Consider the following 16,068-nt stretch of genomic DNA (forward strand, 5'->3'; position numbering starts at 1 on the left):
TCTTCCTCCACAGGCCCGACTGTCCACCTCAGGAACCTATCATTGTCCCGAGTCGTTGGCTGTACCCGGAACCCTAATCCTTTCTTCGGGCCCTATCCGTAATAGTAGCACCCAGTAGCGTCAGGAAAGCCTTTTCCTTCTCCTCGGGGGTATTGGCTAACCCGTCTGGCCCCTGGATGGGGGGGAAGTAACTCGCCGTAGCTGGCTTGGTGTATTTCCAGGCTGTGTAGACCTTTTCGTTGTCAGCGTCAGAAAGAAAGGTAGTCCAGTGAGTAGACTTAGCATCTTCGACAGCATGGGTGTACTTGTTGCGAATCGAATGAAACTCAACCAGCGACAGCCTGCCTCGTCTGTATCTTCTCTCTGCGCGCGATGCGGCCTGACGTTGTGATTGCAGCTCGGGCGTCCACCATGGCTTTGCGCGGGCACTGTGTCTCTTCACTGACATGCACCTCTGACAAGCAGATTGCAGGGCCTCGGAAAGCAGTCGCGCCATTGCGTCACCGTCTGCAGAAATCTCTGCCAGGGACAGCTGAAGCTCAAGGTCGGCCTGGCCAGCCAGCCATTCCTTGCGAAACAGCGACCAGTCGGCCGTCTTGGTGTTGAACGCCGGGTTACGTGTTAGGGTTTTGGGTGTGGTGGTGCTGACGTAATCAAAACTGATGGCCCGGTGATCGGAGCCCGTCTCCTGAAGATACCTCCAGTTCGTAAACAGGCCCGGTCGAGACCGCAGGGAAAATGCGAGGTCGATCACCGAGGTCGTGCTGCTGTTGACGTATGTGCCGCCGTTGCGTTCAACGTAGTCGTCGTCGACAATCAGGGTGGCATTCTGCGACATCAGCCAGTTAGCAAAAGAGTCAGCTCGTGGTTCGTGGGGATGCTCTCGCTGGGAATTCCACCAATGGTGATGGAGATTGAAGTCGCCGAGAAGCAAAGTACTGGTGTCAATATTGCGCGATAAAAGATTGGTGCGCTCAATGGTATAGGGGCGGGGTTGGGTCTCGGGGACAGGCTGCACAGTCAGCTGGCGTTCGTTGTAGACATTGAGAAGCGAAAAAGGCTCCGACGCAAGGATGCGCAGGGTCTGAATATATTACGGATAGGGCCCAAGGAAACCATTAGGGTTCTAGAAAGCCAACGACTCAGGACAATGATAGGTTCCAGAGGTGGACAGTCAGGCCTGCGCGGATATACGGCCGGGAGGAGAGGATAGAACTCTCTAGGTCGTATGGTCGGTTTGAGGTAAAGAGGCACACTCAACTAATTGATCTTATAACACACGGAAGGGAATAAACAATCACAGGAACACTGAGGTAACGAAGACGACAGAAGGTACTGATGCAATGAAGGCTATCAAGAAACAAGTGATAATTAAAGATATAGTACTAAAGAAGAAGGTACTATCGAAGAAGTGATACTATAAACTAGTATACAAAGAAGAATGGCAAAAGGGGTGTATGTGATTGTTAAGCTTGGGGAGCAAGAGTTAACCTGATCACACAGGGCAGAAGGCAACGCTATTTAAGGCGTTGCAGATTCTGACAACAGAGATCTTCCCAAGCTAGAACCAAATCACAGATAACCGAAAGTGGGGACATACGTAACTCAACGTTACCAGACGCTACTATCAAACCGGATGTTAGTTCACGAGATAAACCAACACGGCAGCAGCAGAACTGAAAATCCCTCAAGACACCCAGGCAACGATATGTCGCGTTACAGCGATATCGGCCTAACAGGTGTGGGCCCCACGCTCAAACGCTGTTGACACAAAAGGAACGAGAATAGCAGTCAACTCAGAATAAGCTGCATCAACTGCAGAGTACCGAGTTACCTAATAGCGATGATCTATAGTGTGCAAGCCGGCCACACCCGAGTAGATAAACCGGAGTGACACCTCAAGGTTACACAGACCACCAAGTGGTATAACCGTATCATCATACGTCCTTGGAACATTAGCGTGACACAACGGAAGCGGGGTAAGGTGCCAGGCATAACCCTATGCAATGGCAATGGCAAGAATGGCTATTCATGACAGTATGCTCCTTTTAAATGACTGATTTCCACAGCAGTACTAAGATCGCCACATCCTAGACTAGAATCAAGTCGGAGAATTCGCAAAAGGAAGCCGGGCATCTAGGGACACGGAAGTCCACCGGGCTTTGCAGAATCGGAACAGAAGGAATAAGCCAACCATACGGGTCTAGACACAGCATGACTCCGCAGGCAAGAATTGTAGATCTCGATGCACCAACAACATCGTGACGTATAGGGGATCAACGGAATCCCTAGCATGAAAGCTTGTACATCTGATCAACATAAAACAAGGCCTTGAAGTGCAACGACAACTTCGTAAGGGCCTCGTGTCCACAGACAAGAGGAAGGTAAAAAAGAATGGGAATAACGAAAGGCAACCTCATCAACCGAGGGGCAGCACCAAGGATCTTAAGTGGGAATAAGTTGAGAACGCAGCTCAGTACCCGCAAAGGCAAAGGTTTTTCAACCTTGTTGTCCTCCCTAGTTATGGCATTGGTCATAGAAGTAAGAGCCAGGCCTGTAGGTTATAACAAACAACAATCGCTCAGTTCCATAGCCCATAAATCTGTTGCCTGCAAGATGCAGAAGGTCCCCTGAGAACTACCAAGTTCTGGTAACAAGTGTACACCAGAGTGGCTACTCAGTTGGCACAATCATCAATCGCCGCGACATAATCGCCTCCACAATAGCTAAGAACCCCCTGGGACATGGTTCGATGGATGTAAACGAACACGATTCCGGTTGTGGGAGAATAGACTAACATGTGTAATGGGGACTCATCATCGATCGGGTAATTGGTATATGACAACAGACAGCATGGAAACAAAGACGTGCAGGATCCGTAAAGAGTATTGGTGAAAGGGGAAAACAAGAAATTGGTAAAGTCAGCTTGTCAAACTTGGCAGTATTTCAGCACAAGATACAAGACTGGCCTGCACCACCATAGGCAGGACTTCGAAGAGGGACATCGTGTTTCTTTTAACGAGAAGAAAAACAACAAGATATTGTCCAAAAGAGAGAGGCAGAGAGTAGGCCCAAGTGAAGACACAAAGAGGTCGCAGAAAGGAGACATAGAGTAGTCGCAAGTAGACGTAACAGAGTCGAAGAAAGTAACAGGCAAGAGAGCTGTCCAAAGTAGAGGACACAGAACATGTCACAAGAAGTAGACGTATAGTGGTCGTAAGTAGACACAACAACAGCCGAAAGAAAATAGTCCGAACAGTGGCCTAACGCATTAGACACAACTGTGGCACGAAGACTAGACATAACTGTCAAGAAGTGGGACAGAAGCGAGCTGTTAACAAAGCGAGTAGACAGCAACTGTCAATACCCAGACAGACACGGGCTGTCAGCAAAGCGAGTAGATATAAACTATCAATACCCGGACAGACACGAGCTGTCGGCAATTATAACCCAGCAGGGGTCAAACGCAAGCACCATAGTGGTCAAAGAAGAGACACAAAAAAAGCAGTCGCCGATGGACACACGGTGTCACAAGGAAGAGGCATTAAGAGGTGTCAACCCAAAGAACAGACACGAGCTGTTCGTAGAACCAACGAGCTCAGCAAAGAACAGACACTAGCTGCTGATATCATATAAATAGACCCAACAGGAGTCAAAACAATTAGGCAAGACAAAGGCCAAGAAATACAGACACAGAGGTCTAAAAACAGACATAAACTGTCCAAGAAATCCCACAAGAACTCAATAACATGCTTTGGCACAATGGCAGGTGTGTGAGTAAACTCAACAACAACACTTTATACACTCAGGTACCATGTTGTAACTCAAAGTAATCTGGGAGTTGGCAACATCATTGCTGCAAGCCAAAAGGTGCATAGCTGGTAGACATGGCTTTCTGGAAACCCCCGTTCAGATGTGGCAAGTTGTAACGACTGGTTGATGCGGGACCAAATGAACAGCTTATAAAATAAGGTAGTTGACCGCCCGTAAATCAACAGAAGATCGTACACTGCCTGGTTCCCGAGGACAAAGAATCGGAGAAGCCAACACTGAAGAAGTAGGGGCAATGAAGCCACGTGTGAGCATGCCATCCAGGTTTTGCTTGACAAGTTGCAAATTTAGATGTGCATCATCAGACGGAAGAGTATTGATATGTTCGGCAGTCGAGACAAGATTAACAGCATGACCTGCGTCTTGACAAGAGGTGGTTGAAGGTACACCATCCCGCAAGAACACCGGACGCAAATCATAATAACTGTCCGAACTGCATTCGGGATATCGCTTGTGCACTTGTTCTAGCCGTAGGTCATCCTGATCAACAGGATCGAGAACCTGCTCAGCGGTAGTGCGGTGAGCCCGCCGGTTCTCATTGCTTGCAGTGGAACGCAAAGCTTGAGACGACATTAGCCTAGAGGAACAAAGTGCTTCAACGAAATTAAAGGAGCTGGGACAGAGACAGTGCCATCAACTGACTGTCCACAGAAGAAGAGAAGTAGATTGAGAAATGGAATCAACTAAGAACCAGAAAGAGCCGAGTTATGACTAGCGGACGAAGAAGGTTGTGTAACAACAGCAGCGCTAGTATGATCATAGGAAGACGGGATATCGGCCGTAGTCGAGAGCCGGAACGAAAAGAAGAATAAGGTGTGCTAAAGAATAACAAAGAGTTGGAAGAATGTGTGAGTCTTTAAATGAAGCTTAACAAAATATTACGGATAGGGCCCAAGGAAACCATTAGGGTTCTAGAAAGCCAACGACTCAGGACAATGATAGGTTCCAGAGGTGGACAGTCAGGCCTGCGCGGATATACGGCCGGGAGGAGAGGATAGAACTCTCTAGGTCGTATGGTCGGTTTGAGGTAAAGAGGCACACTCAACTAATTGATCTTATAACACACGGAAGGGAATAAACAATCACAGGAACACTGAGGTAACGAAGACGACAGAAGGTACTGATGCAATGAAGGCTATCAACCTGCATCAAAAATGGCCAAATCGACAGAAAAACTCACCAAAACGACTCTGAGCAACAGCTCAATTGATTCTAAGACTAGTTCGAGCAGTGCATCGAACAAAATAGACAAGAAACCGACCGCGCGCGATGAAACGCGCCGCACGACGCGCCTGGGGCTGAGTTTTGCCCAGATGGCGAGCCAGGAACCGCGTTCCGACGACGACGAGCTGCTGCGTTCACCGTCGCAGCCTGCGCCCGTCACCTCATCGATGAAAGTCGATGCAGGTGTTGAAGATGCGCCGGTGGTTGAGATTCCCTCGACACCCGACTCGCGCGACTCGGACGCGACAACGCCGACGCCTAATGCACTGGATGGGAACCTGTTCGTGTTCAGCCAGGCTCAGCGCGATGAGAACGACACCAACAACACCAACAACACCAACAACAACAACAACGACCAGACGATTCCGGCGAAGCGCGCCCGAGAGATTGCTCTCATGTTGGAGCGCAAGCGCCGGCGCGACGAGCAGAACGCCGCCATCATGAACGAGGTCTTCCTTGTTCTAGAACGACTCAAGGAGTCAGCCTCCGAGGCCCAGCTGATGCGCATCCTGCGCCAGTTTGGCAACGAGTGCGGGCTCGTCGTAATGTCGCGCCACGACCACAAGACGCTGGTTGAGATGGAAGTCTCAAAGGCTGCCCGCCCCAAGCCAGCACACGAGGCTGAAGCCGTGGCTGCGTACAGCGAGGCTGCGACGCAGACACCTGAGGTGCCAGCCGCGCCTTCTGTCCTGGGCAGTGAGCCCTGTGCCAGCAAAAAAAACGCCACCCCTGCGCCTAAGGCCAATAAGCGCAGACGCCGCGGCAAAAAGGCCAAAAAAAATGCTGCGACCGCCGCAACCGCCGCAACCGCCGCCACTGACCAGGCTGATGCTATGGTCATCGACACCGCTGGCGACCAGTCCAGCACACCCGACACCACTACCTCGACCACCACCTCGACCGCCACTACTACTACCGATGACGCCGCCGCGCCTCCCGCCCCGGACACGGCTATGGCTGATGCCGACGCGCCCACTGAGTCCCCCGACACGTGGACCGTAGTCGCCAAGCGCGCCCAGAAGAAGGCTGCCGACAAAACCACGACCCCCGCCCCCAACACGACCACCACCACGACCACCACGACTGCCCCTCGCGAGAAAACGGCCGTCGTTATTGTCACCACACCCGAGTCGAGAGCCAGCGCGCTGCCCCAGCGACGCGTGCGCGACGCGGTGAACCGCCTTCTTGGCAAGACTGCAGTGTCTGCGGTCCAGCGCACCAAGGCGGGCAACATCTTGCTGCACGCTGTGGACAGTGAGGCCGTCAGATTGATGACCTCCAATCTGCAGCGCGTGGTCAAGGAGCTGTCCTGCTTTGGCGCCTGCGAGTTCACGCGCGCCACATCTCCCGGCTCCAGAACCCACAAGTCGTCAAAGCTCTGCTTTGTCATCCACGGTGTGCCGATTGAAGACGGTTTCGACAGTCTCAAGGAGCTGCCCAAGGACATGGCGGACTTCAACGGCGTCAAGATCTCCGACTCGCTGCGCTGGCTTGTGGTCCCTGCCAAGGGTAAGCAGGCTGGCTCGGTGGTCGTCGAGGCCCTGACCCAGGCTGACTACGACAAGTGTGTCGGCAAAAACGTCAACGTCGGCGGCGCTATTGTCCCAGCAGTGCCCTACGTTGACCGCAAATCTACGACAGACGGCCCCCCTCGCCTATGAAAGAGGGCCCTACGGCCGGACAACGTCTACGCATCCTTCAGCACAACGTGCACAAAATGAAGGCTGTTCATGAGACAATACTTGAGGCTGCTGCAACCGGAAAGGCGGACATTGTCTGCATCCAGGAGCCTTATACCATAAAACTCAAAGCTGGGTATAGAACATTGACGCAGCCGGGCTTCACCCTGGTTGTGCCGTTTAATGTTAGGAATCTCGAGGCCATGCCTTTGCGCCCGCGGGTCCTGACCTACGTCCGCCAAGGCCTGCCGTTTTCTGTGCTGTTCGAGTTTGGCGATGCTGAGAGTGATATTCAGACCCTGCGCATCCTTGCGTCGGAGCCGTTTTCGCTTCTCAATGTCTACAACGAACGCCAGCTGACTGTGCAGCCTGTCCCCGAGACCCAACCCCGCCCCTATACCATTGAGCGCACCAATCTTTTATCGCGCAATATTGACACCAGTACTTTGCTTCTCGGCGACTTCAATCTCCATCACCATTGGTGGAATTCCCAGCGAGAGCATCCCCACGAACCACGAGCTGACTCTTTTGCTAACTGGCTGATGTCGCAGAATGCCACCCTGATTGTCGACGACGACTACGTTGAACGCAACGGCGGCACATACGTCAACAGCAGCACGACCTCGGTGATCGACCTCGCATTTTCCCTGCGGTCTCGACCGGGCCTGTTTACGAACTGGAGGTATCTTCAGGAGACGGGCTCCGATCACCGGGCCATCAGTTTTGATTACGTCAGCACCACCACACCCAAAACCCTAACACGTAACCCGGCGTTCAACACCAAGACGGCCGACTGGTCGCTGTTTCGCAAGGAATGGCTGGCTGGCCAGGCTGACCTTGAGCTTCAGCTGTCCCTGGCAGAGATTTCTGCAGACGGTGACGCAATGGCGCGACTGCTTTCCGAGGCCCTGCAATCTGCTTGTCAGAGGTGCATGTCAGTGAAGAGGCACAGTGCCCGCGCAAAGCCATGGTGGACGCCCGAGCTACAATCACAACGTCAGGCCGCATCGCGCGCAGAGAGAAGATACAGACGAGGCAGGCTGTCGCTGGTTGAGTTTCATTCGATTCGCAACAAGTACACCCATGCTGTCGAAGATGCTAAGTCTACTCACTGGACTACCTTTCTTTCTGACGCTGACAACGAAAAGGTCTACACAGCCTGGAAATACACCAAGCCAGCTACGGCGAGTTACTTCCCCCCCATCCAGGGGCCAGACGGGTTAGCCAATACCCCCGAGGAGAAGGAAAAGGCTTTCCTGACGCTACTGGGTGCTACGTCTAGCGCAGGTGTCGACCCCCGACCTGACATTGCGGATACACACGACCCCCATCACGACCCCCATCACGACACCCCCCACGACACCCCCCCGAACGACACCGACCGAAGCATATACCCCTGGCCTGACCTTACAGACCACGAGATCAAGGAGGCAATCATGTCCGCCAACGCCAAGAAGGCCCCCGGGCCCGACGGCATGAACGCCAAGATCATCCAGATCGCCTTTGAGGCCCATCCCGCGCCCTTTCTCTCCGTCTACAAAGCCCTGTCTCGCCTCGGAATACACCCCACACTCTGGAAGCAAGCTACTGGGATTGTGCTCGCGAAAGACGGAAAGGCTGATTATTCAGTCGTAAAGTCCTACCGCATCATCTCACTGCTCAACTGTCTAGGCAAAGTGCTCGAGAAAGTCCTTGCGACCCGCTTAGGGTACCTCGCTAATTGCCATGACAGCTCGCTTCTAGACGACACTCAACTGGGAGGCCGCAAACAGCGTTCAGCCATGGACGCCGCTCTCGTATACGTCAGCCACCTGCAGAAGGTCAAGGAGATGAAGCTCGTTCCAAGCACTCTCTTCCTTGACGTCAAGGGCGCTTTCGACCACGTGTCAAAGCCCTGCTTGATGCGCAGCTTACGTGAGCTCGGTCTTCCCCTGGTGTTCCGAAAATGGGTTGCTTCGTTCCTCCAGGACCGTACTGTCGGCCTGCACATCGAGGGTCAGCCGTTTCCGATGACCCCGGTTAACATCGGCATCCCCCAAGGTTCCCCCATCAGTCCTCTACTCTTCCTGTTGTATGCTCGGCATATAGTGGCTCGGGTGGCCGGCGACACACCACAACTTCAGCTGTCGTATATAGACGACTTCAGCGTAACCGTGGCGTCCAAAAGCCCGAGGCGTTCAGCGGCGCTTCTCGAAGAACTCGTGACGGAGCTGCGGGCCAAGGCTCGTGACTACGGCATTGAGTTTGAAGAGAGCAAAACTGAGCTCATCCACTACACCGATGCTGCAAAGTGGGCCTCCCAAACTGTCCGAGTAGGTGATGTCACTGTGCGTCCCCAAAAGATGGTCAAGTGGCTAGGTTTCCATTTCGACAACAGACTTTCGTTTAAACAGCACGTCCAGGCACGGACCCAAAAGGCTGAGATCGCGTTCCGCGGCTTGCTTCGGCTCGCTTCGAACACGCGTGGACTGTCCATCGCGGCACTCCGTCAGCTCTACATCTCCTGTGTGGGTACCGTCGCCGATTACGGATCAATTCTCTGGTATGACCCGTCAAAACCCCAGCTCAGTCTGCAAAGGGTATACCAGAAACTGCAAAGCCAAGCTGCCGCCCGTATCCTAGGTACATTCCGCGGTTCACCAACACGCGCCGTCGAAGTCGAGGCCGGCCTCCCGCCCCCCTCTATTCGATTCGCCAAAGCACGCATGGCCTACGCCGCTCGCACTCTCCGCCTCCAACGCAACCATCCCGTCCGTGTTGCGTCCCAACCCGACAAGGACGAGCTTGCCCCCGATGACTCAGACCTGCCTCTCCTGGGGCATAACATGAGTGTCAAGACTCGACTCGGCTGCATCATGCGCGAGTTGAAGCCATTGGTGGCAGGCATGTGGAGACGAGAACGTCGCCGACAGGAGTGGGATAGTCCCTGGCAGCCGCCACTGACCGACCGCATCTCCATCGTCGTCGACCCTGGACCCAAGGAGGACGCTGCCGTCAGGCATGCCCAGTTCTTGTCAAGACTTCCGAACGATGCCGTCACCGTGTATACGGACGGCTCCAAAGAAGGCTCCAGGTGCTCGCTTGCAGCGTGCGTGGTCGATACCAAAACCGGTGAAATCAAAACGAAAGTCAGTCATCGACTGCAAGATGTGGAGGTTGCAGACTGCGAGAGCGCCGCCATCGTGGAGGCACTCACGCTCCTCGCCAAAACAGAAAAAATAACAAAGCAAGCTCGCCCCTGCTATGTGTTTGTCGACAGCCAAGCTGCCATTGCGCGGCTCCGCAAGCACGGCCACTTCGCGTGGCAGGCCCGCCGCGTCCTAGGTACATTCACGTCGCCAGTCACGGTGATGTGGTGTCCCGGGCACATGGGCATAGTGGGGAACGAGATTGCAGACGCGGTTGCACGCCAGGCTCTCGAGAGTGATGATGAACGCAAGTTCAGCTCACTGGGCAGTGTCTTCGCCAGGGTTAGGAGGTTTACCATGGACAAGTGGGAGACTCTCTGGGCTTTTGAGCGAGACACCGCCGCTGGTCCCTCCCACGGCTCGCACTACCTGCGTACCATCGGTGGTGATCCAGTTCTCCGTGCTAAGGCGCCCAAGGTTTCCGGACCAAGATGGCTAACCTCGGCGTACTTCCAGATGAAGGTGGGTAAAGGCAACTTGTTGCCCTACCTGCTGCTCATCAAGAAGACGGACTCGGACCGGTGCCGCCGTTGTCAAGAACATGAAAGCGAGAGCGTTGAGCATGTGCTGCTGCACTGCGCCGCATTTTCTGCAGAGCGTCAAGAGATGGCCATGGCATTGAGTCCTAAGTCGCTAGATCTCCCGACGCTCTTCAATACGAATAACGGAACCGAGGTGCTGCTGAAGTTTGTTCGCAAGACGGGTTTTTGCACGAAGGCCTGGGTAGAAGGTGTGGGGAGAAGAGAAAGTAGTGGTGGGAGGAGAGTGGAGGAAGTTGAGGAGTGAGGAGGAGTTGGTGCTTGTGTCTTTGGACAAATTACTGTGTCGACCACGACGTATTTCCTTTGTCGTTGATTTTTGCTGGAGTTTGGATGTTGTTTTATTGTACCTTGCTATGTGTAGATTTACTGCACCTCGCCATAACCCTATCAGGTTCCATGCGAGTAATGAATAAAAAAAAAAAAAAAAAAAAATGAAGGCTATCAAGAAACAAGTGATAATTAAAGATATAGTACTAAAGAAGAAGGTACTATCGAAGAAGTGATACTATAAACTAGTATACAAAGAAGAATGGCAAAAGGGGTGTATGTGATTGTTAAGCTTGGGGAGCAAGAGTTAACCTGATCACACAGGGCAGAAGGCAACGCTATTTAAGGCGTTGCAGATTCTGACAACAGAGATCTTCCCAAGCTAGAACCAAATCACAGATAACCGAAAGTGGGGACATACGTAACTCAACGTTACCAGACGCTACTATCAAACCGGATGTTAGTTCACGAGATAAACCAACACGGCAGCAGCAGAACTGAAAATCCCTCAAGACACCCAGGCAACGATATGTCGCGTTACAGCGATATCGGCCTAACAGGTGTGGGCCCCACGCTCAAACGCTGTTGACACAAAAGGAACGAGAATAGCAGTCAACTCAGAATAAGCTGCATCAACTGCAGAGTACCGAGTTACCTAATAGCGATGATCTATAGTGTGCAAGCCGGCCACACCCGAGTAGATAAACCGGAGTGACACCTCAAGGTTACACAGACCACCAAGTGGTATAACCGTATCATCATACGTCCTTGGAACATTAGCGTGACACAACGGAAGCGGGGTAAGGTGCCAGGCATAACCCTATGCAATGGCAATGGCAAGAATGGCTATTCATGACAGAATATCACTCTCAGTATCGCCAAACTCGAACAGCACAGAAAACGGCAGGCCTTGGCGGACGTAGGTCAAGACCCGCGGGCGCAAAGGCATAGCCTCAAGATTCCTAACATTAAACGGCACAACCAGGGTGAAGCCCGGCTGCGTCAATGTTCTATACCCAGCTTTGAGTTTTATGGTATAAGGCTCCTGGATGCAGACAATGTCCGCCTTTCCGGTTGCAGCAGCCTCAAGTATTGTCTCATGAACAGCCTTCATTTTGTGCACGTTGTGCTGAAGGATGCGTAGACGTTGTCCGGCCGTAGGGCCCTCTTTCATAGGCGAGGGGGGCCGTCTGTCGTAGATTTGCGGTCAACGTAGGGCACTGCTGGGACAATAGCGCCGCCGACGTTGACGTTTTTGCCAACACACTTGTCGTAGTCAGCCTGGGTCAGGGCCTCGACGACCACCGAGCCAGCCTGCTTACCCTTGGCAGGGACCACAAGCCAGCGCAGCGAGTCGGAGATCTTGACGCCGTTGAAGTCCGCCATGTCCTTGGGCAGCTCCTTGAGACTGTCGAAACCGTCTTCAATCGGCACACCGTGGATGACAAAGCAGAGCTTTGACGACTTGTGTGTTCTGGAGCCGGGAGATGTGGCGCGCGTGAACTCGCAGGCGCCAAAGCAGGACAGCTCCTTGACCACGCGCTGCAGATTGGAGGTCATCAATTTGACGGCCTCACTGTCCACAGCGTGCAGCAAGATGTTGCCCGCCTTGGTGCGCTGGACCGCAGACACTGCAGTCTTGCCAAGAAGGCGGTTCACCGCGTCGCGCACGCGTCGCTGGGGCAGCGCGCTGGCTCTCGACTCGGGTGTGGTGACAATAACGACGGCCGTTTTCTCGCGAGGGGCAGTCGTGGTGGTCGTGGTGGTGGTCGTGTTGGGGGCGGGGGTCGTGGTTTTGTCGGCAGCCTTCTTCTGGGCGCGCTTGGCGACTACGGTCCACGTGTCGGGGGACTCAGTGGGCGCGTCGGCATCAGCCATAGCTGTGTCCGGGGCGGGAGGCGCGGCGGCGTCATCGGTAGTAGTAGTGGCGGTCGAGGTGGTGGTCGAGGTGGTGGTCGAGGTAGTGGTGTCGGGTGTGCTGGACTGGTCGCCAGCGGTGTCGATGACCATAGCATCAGCCTGGTCAGTGGCGGCGGTTGCGGCGGTTGCAGCATTTTTTTTGGCCTTTTTGCCGCGGCGTCTGCGCTTATTGGCCTTAGGCGCAGGGGTGGCGATTTTTTTGCAGGGGGGTTCTAAAACCGGCTCCCCAGTGGTTCTGGTACAGGGCTCACTGCCCAGGACAGAAGGCGCGGCTGGCACCTCAGGTGTCTGCGTCGCAGCCTCGCTGTACGCAGCCACGGCTGCAGCCTCGTGTGCCGGCTTGGGGCGGGCAGCCTTCGAGACTTCCATCTCAACCAGCGTTTTGTGGTCGTGGCGCGACATTACGACGAGCCCGCACTCGTTGCCAAACTGGCGCAGGATGCGCATCAGCTGGGCCTCAGAAGCTGACTCCTTGAGGCGTTCCAGGACGAGGAAGACCTCGTTCATGATGGCGGCGTTCTGCTCGTCGCGCCGGCGCTTGCGCTCCAACATGAGAGCAATCTCTCGGGCGCGCTTCGCCGGAATGGTCTGGTCGTTGTTGTTGTTGTTGGTGTTGTTGGTGTTGTTGGTGTCGTTCTCATCGCGCTGAGCCTGGCTGAACACGAACGGGTTCCCATCCAGTGCCTTAGGCGTCGGCGTTGTCGCGTCCGAGTCGCGCGAGTCGGGTGTCGAGGGAATCTCAACAACCGGCGCATCTTCAACGCCTGCATCGACTTTCATCGATGAGGTGACGGGCGCATGCTGCGACGGTGAACGCAGCAGCTCGTCTTCGTCGGAACGCGGTTCCTGGCTCGCCATCTGGGCGAAACTCAGCCCCAGGCGCGTCGTGCGGCGCGTTTCATCGCGCGCGGTCGGTTTCTTGTCTATTTTGTTCGATGCACTGCTCGAACTAGTCTTAGAATCAATTGAGCTGTTGCTCAGAGTCGTTTTGGTGAGTTTTTCTGTCGATTTGGCCATTTTTGCAAAAGTTTTTCCTTGAGAGCCTTCTCAATGTCGTGAAGAGTGGCGGAGAAAATGCGGACATTGGGAGAGCGTCGGGCTCTCAACTGGAAGGCACGGATGGCGCGGGCGGAGACGGGGAGAACGTTGGGGTCAGCGGTGGTTGTAGTCAGGCGAAGAGGCGTGGGCAGGCGGATGAATACTTCGTTTTGCGCGGGGCGAAGGGAAGCATCGTGTTTGGCAATCCATCCTTGACCGAGGATAAGGTCTTCAGACTGACCGGGGACGATGTAGGCGTAAAGTTTCTCGTCCAATCCTCCGAGACCAAGATCGAAGACAGCAACTTGGTCTATGACGGGTGGATTTCGGTCATCAACTACTTGAGCAATTGGACGAGGGCAGATGGGCAGGATGGCAGCGTGGGCGCGGGTAGCGGTGCGCGGAGAGACAGTGGCAAGACACAGGCAACCGGAGTCGACGAAGGCAGAGGTAGAACAAGTTTTATTTAGAACAACATCTATATAAGTACCCCTAGCCCCCATTTCCTCCCGAGCGATCTTCTCTCCTTGGGGCTCTAGACGGCGACGTTCGCCTAGAGCTCTCCATTTCCCGACATGTCGCGGGGCACGGGCGTGGGCGCAGGCGCGGGCAGAGGCAGAGGCAGAGGCAGAGCCGGGGTCGGCATAGCAGGCTGGTAAAGGTTGGCGGAGCGGACAGGGACAGTGGTAGTAGGAGCAAAGTTTAGCGGGCAGTTCTGGCGCAGATGGCCAGTCTGGCGGCAGCGGAAGCAGGCGCGGTTGCGGCGAAGGCGCTCGCGCTCCTCGTCGGTCAATGGCTTCAGGGCCGTGGTGGTGATGGTGGGGGTCCAGTCCATGGCGTCGGGGTGGCGGACAGGTGCAGGGTTGGCAGGGAAGGACGGGGTTATCCTGCTGGAAGAACGCTCGAGGACGTTGCATTCCTCCAGCTTGGAAGAGACGGTAAACAACTCGGACTTGTAATCCTCGTAGGTGTAATCCGTCCTCGGGTTCGCCATGGCCCGACGCAGTTCTGGACAGAGGGCGGTGCGCAGGATAGAGATGCTGGCACGGTCGGAGTCAGTACCAGCTTCGCCGAGCAACTTCTCGAACTTGGGCAGGAAAAGAGCGAACGGCTCGTTATCCCGCTGGCGGAGGTTCTGGAGTTGCGTGGAGGCGCGCTCGGCAGCATACGGGTCGATGAACATTCTGTCCAGGTATGCGAGGAAAGTGGCAGCGGTGTAGCCCATCTCAAGGCCACGGGCAAAGTAAACAGCAACAAGGTTCTGGGCTTCGGTGGACATGCGGGCAAAAAGATATGTGTACTGGTCCCCATCGTCACCGATGGAGGGACCGTCACGCGCGATCTTTTGGCGGGCGTACATGGCCCAAACGCGGTACTCGGCTCTCTTGCCGCTGAACAGGGGAATATCGGGAATCTTGGGCTTGGGGCGTTTGACAAAGGCGTCAGCTGTGGCAACGGGGACGGACGGAGTAGCAAGAACGGGGGGAGCAGGGGAGGCAGTGGCAGCGCGGGCAAAGGCCTGGAGATTGGCGATCTCCTGGTCCCGCTGTTGTTGCGCGCGGGAGAACTCTTCGCGCAGTTGTAGCTGTGCGCGTTCGTTGTCTGCGCGCAGTTGTTGCTGCGCACGTTCATTTTCCTCACGCATGGTCTGGAGGGCTTGGAACAAGTCTTGCATGGAGGGGCCTGCGTTGCTCGGGCCGGGGACAGTGGGGTTGGACATGGTTGCGGGAGGCGAGGCGGGGTCAAAGAAGACAGAGTTTTGAGAAGCAGCGTCAGAGTCAGAATCAGGGTCTTGAGGGGGGACGCGGTAGGACATGTGACGGTCACAGGAACGTTGGGAACGGAGGTAATTGGCGTTGGACGAGGGGACAAGGTGGGAACAGAGTCTGGTTCAAGGAACGTAGTCGAGGGACGAGGACAAGAAACGAGGTCGAGGAACGAGGACAAGAAACGAGGTCGAGGAACGAGGACAGGGAACGGGGTCGAGAGGACGAAGAAAGATCTGTTTCTATTGTAAGGCTTTACGGTCTAAAGGAGAACGCTTTTAGAACAGCAGAAATAAATTAAGAAACAGATAAAGAGAAAAGACTAATGTACAAGAAAACGGGCGGAAACAACACTATCTATATACACGCGGTAGAGGCATGACGCGTACCCTTGACAACGGCGGTGTGCACACGGGTTTGGCAGGCGGTGAGTAACGGCGGTATGCAAGGCGGTGTGGACGGCGGTGTAAACGGCGGTGAGGGCGGAGCCTGAGCCTACCTCGATCCATAGATCGTTACACGCCAATACACGGTAAGTGCCTTTGGTTTTCATATTTATCCCTTCGTCGGCAGCGCCTAGTTCCTGGGAATCGTCATTCACTTTTTCAAAGTT

General features: G+C 54.5%; 6 protein-coding genes across 6 annotated transcripts; 2 read left to right on the forward strand and 4 right to left on the reverse strand.

The window, feature by feature from the left end:
- Positions 1 to 73: 73 nt before the first annotated feature.
- Positions 74 to 838, reverse strand: BROUX77_005567 (uncharacterized protein; the record flags this gene model as incomplete). The annotated part of the gene is made up of 1 exon (XM_073750455.1): positions 74 to 838. One exon carries the CDS (start codon positions 836 to 838, stop codon positions 74 to 76), a length of 765 nt encoding a protein of 254 aa, XP_073604453.1.
- A 4,147-nt stretch (positions 839 to 4,985) lies between these two features.
- Positions 4,986 to 6,716, forward strand: BROUX77_005568 (uncharacterized protein; the record flags this gene model as incomplete). The annotated part of the gene is made up of 1 exon (XM_073750456.1): positions 4,986 to 6,716. The coding sequence occupies one exon, from the start codon at positions 4,986 to 4,988 to the stop codon at positions 6,714 to 6,716; it is 1,731 nt and encodes a 576-aa protein (XP_073604454.1).
- A 56-nt stretch (positions 6,717 to 6,772) lies between these two features.
- Positions 6,773 to 10,708, forward strand: BROUX77_005569 (uncharacterized protein; the record flags this gene model as incomplete). The annotated part of the gene is made up of 1 exon (XM_073750457.1): positions 6,773 to 10,708. The coding sequence occupies one exon, from the start codon at positions 6,773 to 6,775 to the stop codon at positions 10,706 to 10,708; it is 3,936 nt and encodes a 1,311-aa protein (XP_073604455.1).
- An 873-nt stretch (positions 10,709 to 11,581) lies between these two features.
- On the reverse strand, positions 11,582 to 11,845 carry BROUX77_005570 (uncharacterized protein; the record flags this gene model as incomplete). The annotated part of the gene is made up of 1 exon (XM_073750458.1): positions 11,582 to 11,845. One exon carries the CDS (start codon positions 11,843 to 11,845, stop codon positions 11,582 to 11,584), a length of 264 nt encoding a protein of 87 aa, XP_073604456.1.
- A 56-nt stretch (positions 11,846 to 11,901) lies between these two features.
- BROUX77_005571 (uncharacterized protein) lies at positions 11,902 to 13,668 on the reverse strand (the record flags this gene model as incomplete). Its single annotated transcript, XM_073750459.1, has 1 exon — positions 11,902 to 13,668. One exon carries the CDS (start codon positions 13,666 to 13,668, stop codon positions 11,902 to 11,904), a length of 1,767 nt encoding a protein of 588 aa, XP_073604457.1.
- A 574-nt stretch (positions 13,669 to 14,242) lies between these two features.
- BROUX77_005572 (uncharacterized protein) lies at positions 14,243 to 15,505 on the reverse strand (the record flags this gene model as incomplete). Its single annotated transcript, XM_073750460.1, has 1 exon — positions 14,243 to 15,505. The coding sequence occupies one exon, from the start codon at positions 15,503 to 15,505 to the stop codon at positions 14,243 to 14,245; it is 1,263 nt and encodes a 420-aa protein (XP_073604458.1).
- Between the last annotated feature and the right edge of the window lie 563 nt (positions 15,506 to 16,068).

This window comes from Berkeleyomyces rouxiae (genome assembly GCF_048999995.1).
Source record: "Berkeleyomyces rouxiae strain 22BRR77 chromosome Unknown BrBRR77_ptg000005l, whole genome shotgun sequence".
Lineage (NCBI taxonomy): Eukaryota > Fungi > Ascomycota > Sordariomycetes > Microascales > Ceratocystidaceae > Berkeleyomyces > Berkeleyomyces rouxiae.